General features: G+C 36.4%; 1 protein-coding gene across 1 annotated transcript; it reads left to right on the forward strand.

Moving 5' to 3' along the window:
- Positions 1 to 83: 83 nt before the first annotated feature.
- On the forward strand, positions 84 to 12,240 carry hkdc1 (hexokinase domain containing 1). Its single transcript, XM_073833986.1, has 18 exons — positions 84 to 290; positions 1,726 to 1,888; positions 2,419 to 2,567; positions 3,108 to 3,227; positions 3,396 to 3,491; positions 3,589 to 3,688; positions 3,815 to 3,998; positions 4,312 to 4,467; positions 4,963 to 5,196; positions 5,293 to 5,597; positions 6,782 to 6,930; positions 7,532 to 7,651; positions 7,801 to 7,896; positions 8,157 to 8,256; positions 8,350 to 8,533; positions 8,885 to 9,040; positions 11,026 to 11,259; positions 11,352 to 12,240. The coding sequence occupies exons 1-18, from the start codon at positions 228 to 230 to the stop codon at positions 11,500 to 11,502; spliced, it is 2,760 nt and encodes a 919-aa protein (XP_073690087.1). The 5' UTR covers positions 84 to 227; the 3' UTR covers positions 11,503 to 12,240.
- The last annotated feature ends 463 nt before the right edge of the window (positions 12,241 to 12,703 follow it).

Below are 12,703 nucleotides of genomic sequence, written 5' to 3' on the forward strand. Positions count from 1 at the left end.
GGCCGGACGAAGCTTAGATATTAATTATTTAGCCGTGAAAGGGGAGGGAAAAGCAAGTGCTGAACTCTCGCATAGAGAAATACAAGATCAGAGGAAAACTTTACCTCAGTCATACTATTGCTCCTGAGGAGTCAGGGGGACATACTTTGAAATCTGATGATTCATTTGGTCTTTCAATAAGTAAATCACATTTTATCTGAGGTTGCCACCTGTGTTAGGAAGTCAAGATGTTTGCGGTTCATCTACTATCCTTTTACTTCTCAAAGCTTCAGGAGGATCAGATCAAGAAGGTAACTGTTTTCAGACAAACTAATGATTGTTTTTCACAAAACAATTGTGAAATCTGTTTTTATTCAGTTCTCTTTGTTAAGGTGTCTGTGAAGTTCTTTGCTGTTTTGTGATTTTGTGTTTAATTCGGTGAATTGTCAGATGTAGTCTGGTGTCCATGATGAATGTGATTTTACTGCAGCCTGTGGAATCATTAACTCTTCACACAAATGCTTTCTGTGGGCAGATAACTGACTGCATGAGGAGAGAGAGGACCTTGACCTACTCATCCGCATTTATTGAACAGATTTTTATTTCCATAAAAGTTAACACCTTTTGTGAACCAAAATGTAAACAATGATTTTTTTTTTTTTTTTTACAATTTAATCTCTCTCTCTCTGTCAGTAGTTTACAAAGAAGGTATCTGTTATACTTTACCAGTTAAAGAGGCCTACTCGCTCTTTATTATTACTGTTTTTACCATTTTATAATAAAAGTTAAGTCATTGAAGTGATAAACTAACACAAAATAGAAGGATGGGAAATATATAGGGAGCAAAGGTACATCCTGGGTTTTTTTTTAAACCGTATTATAGGAGTTCATAGATACGCTGGACAATTGTTCATGCATGTTCAGTAAATATATAAATCAAATGTACAAATTCATAAAGAACTCTATAGAGAGCTTAGATTTGGATGAAATGTATCTCCACGTGTTCACTGATAGTTTAGACTATGTCATTTTACAACAGGTATCATTTTTATCTCCAGAAACACACCTGCATTATCTTTCAATATGACATATAATTGCACGTCACCGATAGTATTAGTGTTACTTTTTGCTTGGTCATTGGTCACACATATTGTCATTCCTCCACAGTGTTGAAATACATTTTATCATTCTTGATATTATTTTTTGTCAGTACTTTGTCTTTGAATCATTTGTTTTAACTTGTTATTCAGCCACGTATTCCATAATATTTAGTTTCACTAAATGTATTGAAGAGATAGTTCACAAAAAAAGGAAAATTCTGTCATTAATTACTCACTTTCCAAACCTGTAAGACCTTTGTTCATCTTCAGAACATGAAGATATTTTTAATGAAATCTGCGAGCTTTCTGGTATTAGTAAGGACATTTTTAAAATAGTCCATGTGACATCGGTGGTTCATGCATCATGGTATTGTTGTGAATGGTGGTCAAATGGATCATTTTATCAATGTCCTTACTACCTTTCTGGGCCTTAAACATGTCAGTTGCATTGCTGTCTATGCAGGGTCAGAAAGAGTTTGAAGATGAACAAAGGTCTTACAGGTTTGGAATGACATGAAGGTGAGTAATTAATGACAGAATTTTCATATTTGGGTGAACCATCCTTTCAAAATAAGAACGTGTGAAGGAAACAAAGCTGGCCATCAAAAGAGAAATCAAAGAGTTAAATAATTGTGTTTCTCCACAGGTAGACCGATATCTGTACGCAATGCGCCTGTCAGATGATCAGCTGAAGGACATATCAGCTCGGTTTCGGCGGGAGATTGAGAAAGGACTGTCAAACGAGAGCAATGCTACAGCTGCAGTAAAGATGCTGCCGACTCACGTTTATTCAACACCTGATGGCTCAGGTACACTGATATTTACAAGGCTACTATTCTAATTTTTCACATGCACAAGAAAAAGCCGAAACCACTTCATTTGAGTAATATTGAATAATTAAATCCTATGTTTATGAGAACTTTCCATATGTGACCCTGGACTAGAAAACCAGTCATAAGTTTTGAAATTGAGATTCATACATCAGCTGAAAGCGGATATATAAACTTTCCATTGATGAATGGTTTGTTAGGATTGGACAATATTTGGCTGAAATACAACTATTTGAAAATCTGGAATCTGAGGGTGAATCTGAGAAAATTGCCTTTAAAGTTGTCTAAATGATGTTCTTAGCAATGCATGTTACTAATCAAAAATTAAGTTTTGGTATATTTATGGTAATAAATTCACAATTTATCTTTACGGAGCATGATCTTTACTAATCAATAATTTTGACCCATACAATGTATTGTTGGCTGTCGCTGCTAATTTAACTGTGCTACTTATGACTGGTTTTGTGGTCCAGGGTCACATGGTTCTCTTTCATATATTTCTCCCACAGAAAAGGGTGAGTTTCTGGCACTGGATCTGGGGGGTTCGAAATTTAAGGTGCTACAGGTTAAGGTTTCAGAAGATGGCAAGGGGAAAGTTGAAATGGAGAGTGAAACCTTCCCCATCCCTGAAGAGATCCTTAATGGCAGAGGAAGTGAGGTGATTATTGCTTCACAAATATGAGTTGTTATAATAAGGAAACCATTGCAGATTACAAGCTGTTTCCAGTGAATTGTAATTAGGGGCAGCCGTGGCCTAATGGTTAGATAGTCGGACTTGTAACCCAAAGGTTGCAGTTTCGAGTCCCAGGTCCGGCAGGGATTGTAGGTGGAGATTGTGAATGTACAGCACTCTCTCCAACCTCAATACCACGACTTATCCCTTGATAATTTCCCTTGAGCAAGGCACCGTTCCCCCAACTCCGCAACAATGGCTGCCCACTTCTCCGGGTGTGTGTGTGTGTGTGTCCACTACTGTATGTGTGCACTTGGATGGGTTAATTGCAGAGCACAAATTCCGAGAATGGGTCACCATACTTGGCCTCACGTCACATCCTTTCCTGTAATACCAATGCTGATAAAGCAATTATATATTTATTCATGCATTGCTCTAGTGCAATAAACAATATCAGCTGACCTTGATATGAATAAGGGTCAGATTATATTCATTTAAAATATGTTTTATTCATTTCTCTTGCAGCTTTTTGAGCATGTGGCGGAATCTTTGAAGTCTTTTCTACAGAAAAAACACATTAATCACACAACAAAACCTCTTGGCTTCACCTTCTCTTTCCCATGTGCACAGTCCAAAATAGATGAGGTATATAAACTCTATATAAAATTTAATCTTAACTTAGCCTGTTTAAATTGAATCATGGTGTTAAAGTAATTGAAATATGGATTCAGTACACTAGTGAAATGGAAGAATAGATACACATATCATCAGTGTCGATCTCATCACTGACGTGTTTTGTTTGTGTTGAAACAGGGTGTCTTGCTGTCATGGTCAAAGAATTTCAAGGCTAGAGGTGTTCAAGGCAACAATGTGGTGCAGTTGTTACGGAAAGCCATTAAAAAAGTTGAGGTATGGATACCATTTTCTTCTCTCATCATTTACATTGGTAGACTTTGTAATTCATGTTCATGTTTTTCAAGCAAAGATTTTTTTGTTGTGTGTGAAGGATATTGACGTGGATGTCCTGGCTATGGTCAATGATACGGTGGGGGCCATGATGACCTGTGGATATGATGATCAAAACTGTGAGGTGGGGGTTATTATAGGTAAGGCCTCACTGGATGCTTTTCTCACAATAGGTTTAAAAAGAAATACAACTTTTAAATTTATATGAATCATGCAAAGGTAAGAAAAAATAAATGTTTCATTTTCTTTTCTTTGCATTTCTTCAGGTACCGGCACTAATGCGTGTTACATGGAGGAAATGCGACACATTGATCTGGTGGAAGGAGATGAAGGCAGGATGTGTATTAATACTGAATGGGGGGCATTTGGAGATGATGGTGTGCTTAATGATTTCATCACAAGCTTTGACCGTGAAATTGATGCCGCCTCAATTAACCCAGGAAAACAGCTGTAAGTGCTCATTAATAGGCAAGTCATCAGACTGCTTTAACACAGAGATGCCGAAATCAGGGCTTGTGGGCAAAGTTGACTCTTAGGCTACATTCACACTGCAGGCAAATGTGGCCCAAATAGTGGCCCATATAGTTGGATATAATGCAACATTTACTTTATCATTTGACCCTCAATTAAGTTTTATAGTAAAATGTTTGGGCACCTCTGATTTAAGGTTATTCCCAAAATATGTGCATTTAACTCTATTGTTTCACCAAGTTTTATAGTCTATGTATTACCACCTTTGTAACTCTGGTTGTGTCATTCCCAGGTTTGAAAAGATGGTGAGTGGGATGTACATGGGAGAGCTTGTGAGACTCATCCTGCTGAAGATGGCCAAAAAGGGTCTACTCTTTCGTGGCCAAATCTCTGATGCTCTCCGAACCAAGGGAACTTTCCAGACCAACCACATTTGCTTGATTGAACAGTAAGATTACATACTCACAAATATAAACTAATATAAAATGGGTTAAAATAAGCAATATATTTTTCTTGTAAGAGTGGGTGTGGCCATTTGTAAATTTTATAGGTCTGGCTTCTGGTCCTATCTCCATCCAAAAATTTTTAGCTGTACAAAACAGCTCGTTTTGCTGCTTCATATTGCAAATTGGTGTGTCTTACTATGTTATTTTAATGTATTATCTTATTTGAACACACTGGTTCTTGTCATTATTATTTTTATAGCGACTAATGAACCGGAGGTCTTGCACATAGTCTTACTTCTGTGGTAAAGAATAAGGTGGATATGATTGATTTTAAGTTCTAAATCGTCATGTTTTAGTGATTATCTGAGAACTTCCCCTGCTGAATAGATTATCTTATATTAGTTTGAATTTCCACCCTAGCTCAGCTTGGTTTTTGGCGGTTAGTGCTGGTCAAGAAGGGGTTTAAATGTACATATTCTAACTGAGGATGTTTCCAGGTATAAAGGCGGTTTGGAGAACACCAAGGAGATCCTGGAAGACCTGGGGCTAAATCCCAGTGACGAGGATTGCATTGCTGTCCAGCATGTCTGTACCATCGTCTCCTTTAGGTCAGCTAATCTGGTTGCTGCCGCTTTGGCTGCCATCCTCACACGGATCAGAGAAAACAAGAAAATGAAGACCCTTCGGACCACAGTAGGAGTGGATGGGATGGTCTACAGAACACATCCACAGTACGTCAATTCACCTTCACATACAAAACCCAAGAAGATTTTGTATGAAAAGTTTTTTTTTTTTTTAAACCCACAACTTGGTTTTGAATTTTAAAGGTACCCCAAGAGGCTCCACAAGGTGGTCCGCCATCTGGTGCCAGACTGTCATGTCCGTTTTGTGCTGTCTGAAAGTGGCAGTGCAAAAGGTGCCGCCATGGTCACTGCAGTAGCTCAGCGGTTAGCGTCCCAACGGAAGGAGATTGACGATACTCTTGCAGCCTTTGCCTTGAGCCCCACACAGCTTCAGGAAGTGAAGGCAAGGATGCGCGTGGAGTTGGAACGAGGCTTGAAGAAAGACTCCCATCCCACTGCCTCAGTCAAAATGCTGCCCACATATGTTTACAGGACTCCAGATGGGACAGGTAAAGGAAACGGTCTACTCATTAAAGCTGCACGATTAATTGTTTAAAGATCGCAATCTCAATTCAAACACCCACGTAATCTATTAAACCTTTGTCAAAGTCATATCAGAACATTCAAATCTGTGTTTGCGCTGCTGCTGACAAGGAGAGTTTGTCATGTTTAGTCTATTCAACCACATAGTATTATTTCTGTCTTACAATTGTTCATATTATCAAAGAAGTATTGGGAAAAAATGTATATGGTAGTGATCAAAATGAAGCAAATCATCTTTTGAAAGTAATTTTTGCTTTGAATTGGAGCTTCAAATAACATTTCTTGGTTACAGTGAATCATTACAGATTTGTGCAAAGCTTTTGTGATATTTTGTAAATGACGATAAAAAACCTATTGCGAATTGATAGCGTTTTGATCAACTGATGTTATGCGACTAAAACATTTTTTTTCCTCAAGATAAGTCATAGCCACAGATGTTGATAGGTTTACATATATTGCAGTCACCGCTCTAGCCATTATTTTTAATCAAAGGAAAGACCCTTATACTTAAAACCACCTCATGTGAGTGTAAAAACCTTTTTGCAATGTATGGATGTTTCCATTGGGCATATTTTCAATTTCAATTTGCGCAATTTGAATGGAAATGCTACTGTTAATTACATTGTTTCACCACTAGGCTTTGACTGTTAAATAATGATTTGACATTGAATCATTCATTCAAGAGATTTGTTCAAAAATGCTGATTCATTCAAATTATTGAAACATTTTTGAAAAGAAAAAGGCAATGAATATTTTGTCACAGCCTCTAGTAAATTATATCATATTTAGCTTAGTTGAAAATCGTGGGAGAATCATGATCTCAGTTTGAAACAAAAAAATCGGAAAAAAATACTCAATTTATCCAGAATGGTGCAGCTCTACTCCTCATAGAAATCAGTAATTTTTCTTCTTTTTTTGTGAGTTATCATTTATTTTAGCCCTGTTATATAATTTAATATAATATCCATTTTCCAAACCTCTTGTCATATTTACAGGTAAGGAGATGCTGCAGATTATATAGTTTTTCTTTTTTTCTTTTTGATGTTATTTGTATAATCAGTGGGAAACCGAATAGATGTAATGTCTGAGCATAATGATAATTGACTTATTAACATATATTTTATGTCATTGAATGTTGTTAATTTCATAGAAAGAGGAAAGTACCTTGCCTTGGATCTTGGTGGAACCAATTTCCGTGTGTTGGTGGTTAAGATTCGTACCGGTATGCGAAATTCAGTTCGGATGTACAACAAGATTTATGCCATTCCACTGGAGATCATGCAAGGCACAGGAGAAGAGGTAAACACTATCAACAAGGAAACAAAATCACATTAGTCCAAATGAATACATTAGTATCACATATGTGACCCTGGACCACAAAACCAGTCATAAGTAGCCAAGTATATTTGTAGCAATTGCCAACAATACATTGTATGTAAAATTATCAATTTTTCTTTTATGCCAGAAATCATTGGGATATTAAATAAAGATCATGTTCCATGAAGTTATTTTGTAAATTTCCTACTGTAAAAATATCAAAACTTAATTTTTGGATAGTAATATGCATTATCAAGAACTTCATTTGGACAACTTTAAAGGCGATTTACTCATTATTTAGATTTTTTTTTGCACCCTCAGATTCCAGATTTTCAAATAGTTGTATCTCGGATAATATTGTCCTATGCTAACAAACCATACATCTATTATTCTTATTTATTTAGCTTTCAGATGATGTATGAATTTCAGTTTAAAAAAATGTACCTCTATGACTTGTGGTACAGGGTCACATATTTAAGGTCATTGTGCTATATAGGGTCCAGAAATGTATCAGTACAACCTTCACAAGATATTTTAAGCTATTTTAATGATTGTTTTTAAAGGTTGTTTTTTATTATTTCAGTTGTTTGACCACATAGTTCAGTGTATCTCGGATTTCTTGGACTATATGGGGATGAAGAACACTCGCTTACCACTTGGCTTCACCTTCTCTTTCCCATGCAATCAGACAGGTATTGATAAGGTAAACAAGCATCTACTTTGGGTTATCAGAGGTCACTTCAGTTGTCAATATAATTCTCATAACAAGACTTAAACACTTTAAAACAAACTGTTAAAGCACACAGACAAACAATACTCTCAATTCATAATTCTTGCCATCCACTTGTTTAGGGAGATCTGGTCTGCTGGACGAAAGGCTTCAAAGCAACAGATTGCGAGGGGGTTGATGTTGTGGATATGCTGAGAGAGGCCATCAAAAGACGAAATGTGAGAGGAAGCAAACATTAAGTTGTTTTTGCATGCATGACACACTCATCCACTTACACAGAAGCACTATTTTTATTATTAATGTTAATTAATGTTGAATTGTCAAATAATCAGAGTATTCAGACTTAACCAAATGCTTATTTTTTTATAAATGATTATAATGTAGCTTATAATCTTTTTTGAATGAGACTCTAGTTTTGCCTATTTTGTGCTGCTGATGTTTGTATTGGTGTGATCATGAATGAATTTGTTCCTTTCAGGAATTTGACCTTGATATCGTTGCGATAGTGAATGACACAGTTGGCACAATGATGACATGTGCATATGAGGACCCTAAATGTCAGATTGGTCTTATTGCTGGTATGCATTTCTGTGGTGTTTCAGTGAGGCTGTATGGTAACTGACAACCATGTTTGCAACATGTCAACACTTCTATGATTCTTAACTCTGCAGGAACGGGAAGTAATGTGTGTTACATGGAAGAGATGAAGAACATTGAGGTTGTGGAGGGTGATGAAGGCCAGATGTGTGTGAACACTGAATGGGGAGGATTTGGAGAGAATGATAATATTGAGGACATCCGGACTAGATATGACAGAGAAGTGGACCAAGGCTCACTCAATCCAGGAAAACAAAGGTAAAGATGACCAATGTTATTTTTCAATGGTTATCTAAACAGTGCAAGTGCAATCCAAGTTTTCTGCATTAGTCCACATGGAGGCAGTATACGATCAGGAGTTCATGCAAACAGCATGAAAACAATGTTAGCACCCTGTTGTAATACACATAGCCTTTTAAGGGCGAAAAGGCAAAAAATAAGTCGCATTAAAATATTTATTAATTACTTTCTTTGCTATTAATGTTAAGATTATCATTTAATTATATATTTATATTAAATTATTAAATTAATTCTTTTTTCTTTTCTTTTTTTATATACAAAGTGTCAAGTTTTCAAAATATAATCTGATGTGTTATCTCTCATTTCCAGGTTTGAAAAGATGACCAGTGGAATGTATTTGGGAGAGATTGTAAGACAGATCCTCATTGATCTCACAAAGCGTGGTCTTCTGTTTCGTGGTCGCATCACAGAGAGACTGAAGACCAGAGGCATCTTTGAGACCAAGTTCCTTTCACAGATTGAGAGGTACAGTACCCATTTACAACAGAAATATTGGTCATGTGACTGACCCCAACTCCCTAAATATTTTTGCATATTCTTGATATATCATGCCAATATTGTTCAGCATACTCTGTAGATTTTACCTTTAGCTGAAGGCCATATTTAGTATGCACCTAGTTGCTTATTTATGAGCAATATGTGAGTATATGATACTAATGTCCTGGCTCTTTCTAGCTTTATAATTGCAGTGAATGGGTGTCCAATTGAAGTCCAATGAAGTGTGTCCATCCACCATAAAAACTACGCCATACAGCTCCAGGGGTTATTAAACAGTGTTGTTTTCATCAACGATGACGATGATGAAATCATTTCATTGACGCATCTTTTTTTCATGACAATAACGAGACGATGACGAGATAAAAATGGCTCGTTGATGACTAAAACATGACGAGACGTGTGTGAGTTTTCGTTAACGAGACGAGAATAGACGAAAATGTTAGTGGGTGGTCCGTCAGACGTTTAAAATGCACGACATTTCTGCTTATTGTGCATGCCTAAAAAGTATCTGCCGCTATGGCAAGCCGTTTTAGCATTAAATACTCTTTGCCATACTAGTAGGCTATGGCAAGCCGTTTTAGCATTAAATACTCTTTGCCATACTAGTAGGCTATGGCAAGCCCTTTTAGCATTCTATCCTTGTTTGGTTACGCCCACCACCTGGCGTGCAGCGCACAACCTGCTCAACATGTTACATTGTTGTCACTCAGACAGACAGACGATTAACCATGATGGCGGCAGTTTGCACATTATTTCAAATATATGTCTTTTATGTCTAAAACCATTCCTTCATTATTGTAATTATTGGTGAAAATAGTCGATCCGGAAGCTCAAATTGAGTTGAACTATAGATCTGCTATTTTCACAACTTATAAGTGACACTACCCAACAGCAAAATACTTACTGACCTACATTAATTTGTTAAAAGACTACTTTTCCCCCTTTTTTTGACTAAAACTAGACTAAAACCTTTATGACTTTTCGTCGACTAAAATTGGACTAAAACTATCACATATAGAAGTGACAAAAATTTGACTAAAACTAATAAGCATTTTAGTCCAAAAGACTAAGACTAAGACTAAATCTAAGATGGTTGTCAAAAACAACACTGTTATTAAAGGCCTTCTAAAGTGAATCTATCTATTTGTGTGAGAAAAATATCCACTTTTCATCCATAACCGTATAAACCGTAATCTCTAGCTTCCGTTAACTGTCATGCGTGTGTTCACGAGAGAGTGGTGTTCCAGCGGATGACGTAGGCATAGCGTAAGCTACAATGAAAATATGCTAGTCTTGTGAGAACCAAATTTTGTTTACAGCAACTGAAAATGTCCTCTTGGCTTATATCGAAATCCTTCAACATTTTCTTTACAGATTCTTGTTTTGTACCTCGTTTTGACCAATGTTGTTTTGCTTTCTTCTCTGCGCTTCTGCGTATGTAATTTCCACATTCATCACCACGTTTACCTACGTCATCTGCTGAAATGGCACTCTCTCATGAACATGCATACGACAGTAAGCGAAAGCTACATATTATGGTTTTAAGAATTTTAAAATGGATATTTTTCTAACAAAAATGCATCGATTCACTTCAGAAGGCCTTTTTTTAACACCCCGGAGCCGTGTGGAGTACTTTTTATGATGGATGGACGCACTTTATTTTGGACTTCAAACTTTCAACACCCATTCATGGCCATTATAAACCTGGGAAAAGCCAGGACATTTTTAATATAACTCCAATTGTATTCATCTGAAAGAAGAAAGTCATATACACCTAGGATGGCTTGAGGGTGAGTAAATCATTTGGTAATTTTCATTTTTGGATGAGCCATCCCCTTTTTTTCCCATTTTTTTCTTTCTAACTTCTAAGTGAATAAATGCAATATTATGTATTATTATGTTGTTATTATTATGTATTTTGACTTATGCTTTGGCTTCTTCTATTTACCTAGTGACCGTCTGGCACTACTGCAAGTGAGGTCTATTCTGCAGAGTCTGGGTTTGGACAGCACATGTGACGACAGTATTATTGTGAAAGAAGTGTGCGGAGCCGTTTCCCGTCGAGCAGCTCAGCTCTGTGGAGCAGGAATGGCTGCTATTGTAGACAAAATCAGAGAGAACCGTGGTCTGGACAGTCTGGAGATTACAGTAGGAGTGGATGGCACCCTTTACAAGTTACATCCACAGTAAGTAAAGATTAGCGGAACATTCACATTTACATTTACATTTAATTAGTGTTGGATTCATATCCTAAACTACACGTTGCTTTTCATGACAGCTTCTCCACAATCTTAAAGGACACTGTCAGAGATCTCGCGCCTAACTGTAAGGTGGAGTTCATCCTGTCAGAAGATGGCAGTGGGAAAGGGGCAGCCCTGATCACAGCTGTAGCACGGCAGCATCATGTAGAGAAACAAGAACCTCACTAGACGCTCAAACTGTTTTTTGTTTTTTTCAGGGCTAATATGTTGTTTTTGTTGTTCAGGTTTCTATAAGTAATCAAATGGATTTATCAAAAAACAACGCTCACAAATTCTCATTTTGCAGTTTGCACTAAAAATTATATCAATTTTTTTGCATACAAAAATGTGCCATTAAGTACCCTTAAGTGTTCATTGATTGCTTTTTATTATTATTATTATTTTGAATGTATTAATGAGTGCAATAAAGACTGCACTGATGCTCATCGTGTTAAGCATCGTCGTTTTAATCTCACTGTACATTGCCTCTTTGAAGGCCTTTTTTCTTGCTTTCCTTTTGTTCAGACTCAGTGAGCAGTTTGCATGGGCAGTCAGAGTGAAAGGCTCACAGAGGCCAAACTAAAGGGGGCGATGGCTGTGTGCTGAGGAATGTCATGACAGTATGTTGCTCTAGTGCTCTGTGATAGTGTCTGAGAAGCTTGGAGACCAAACATCCTTATTAATTCAGGAACTGCTACTGTACTTCGAAAAGCTATTTATTTATGTGAATAGTAGAGGCAAATTACACTGAATAGTAGAGGTTCCAAAGGGGCGTTTTTGCAGTGATGCCACAGAAGAACCATTTAGAAGAACATTTTAAAAATCTGAAGAATACTATAAAGAACCTTTTCTGCATTTTAAAGATTCCATTGATGTTCTTCATGGAACCATCAATGCCAATAAATAACCTTTATTTTTAAGACTGAAGAGCTGTTTTTTGCTGTATTGTGAAAAATAACTTATAAGATTTTATTTTAAGCTGATTTTACCAAAAAAGTAATCATTTACTTTATCATTTACTGTACATTTATGATACTTTCACATTCATTGTAATCTGTAATTTTATGAAAAATAGTGACGCATTAAATTGATCAAATGTGACAATGATTGTTACAAATTATTTTTATTTCAAATAAATGTTGTTCTTCTGAACTTTATATTCATCAAAGAATGCTGACAAAGTATCATGGTTTCCACAAAAATGTTATGCTGGACAACTGTTTTCTTGTTTCTTGAACAGCAAATCAGAATGATTTCTAAAGGATCATGTGACACTGAAAACTAGAATAATGATGCTGAAAGTTCAGCTTTGCCATCACAGATATAAATTACATTTTAAAATATATTAAAATATAAAACAATCACTTTAAATTGTAATAATATTTTACAA

The sequence above is a fragment of the Garra rufa genome, chromosome 2 (genome assembly GCF_049309525.1).
Source record: "Garra rufa chromosome 2, GarRuf1.0, whole genome shotgun sequence".
NCBI lineage: Eukaryota > Metazoa > Chordata > Actinopteri > Cypriniformes > Cyprinidae > Garra > Garra rufa.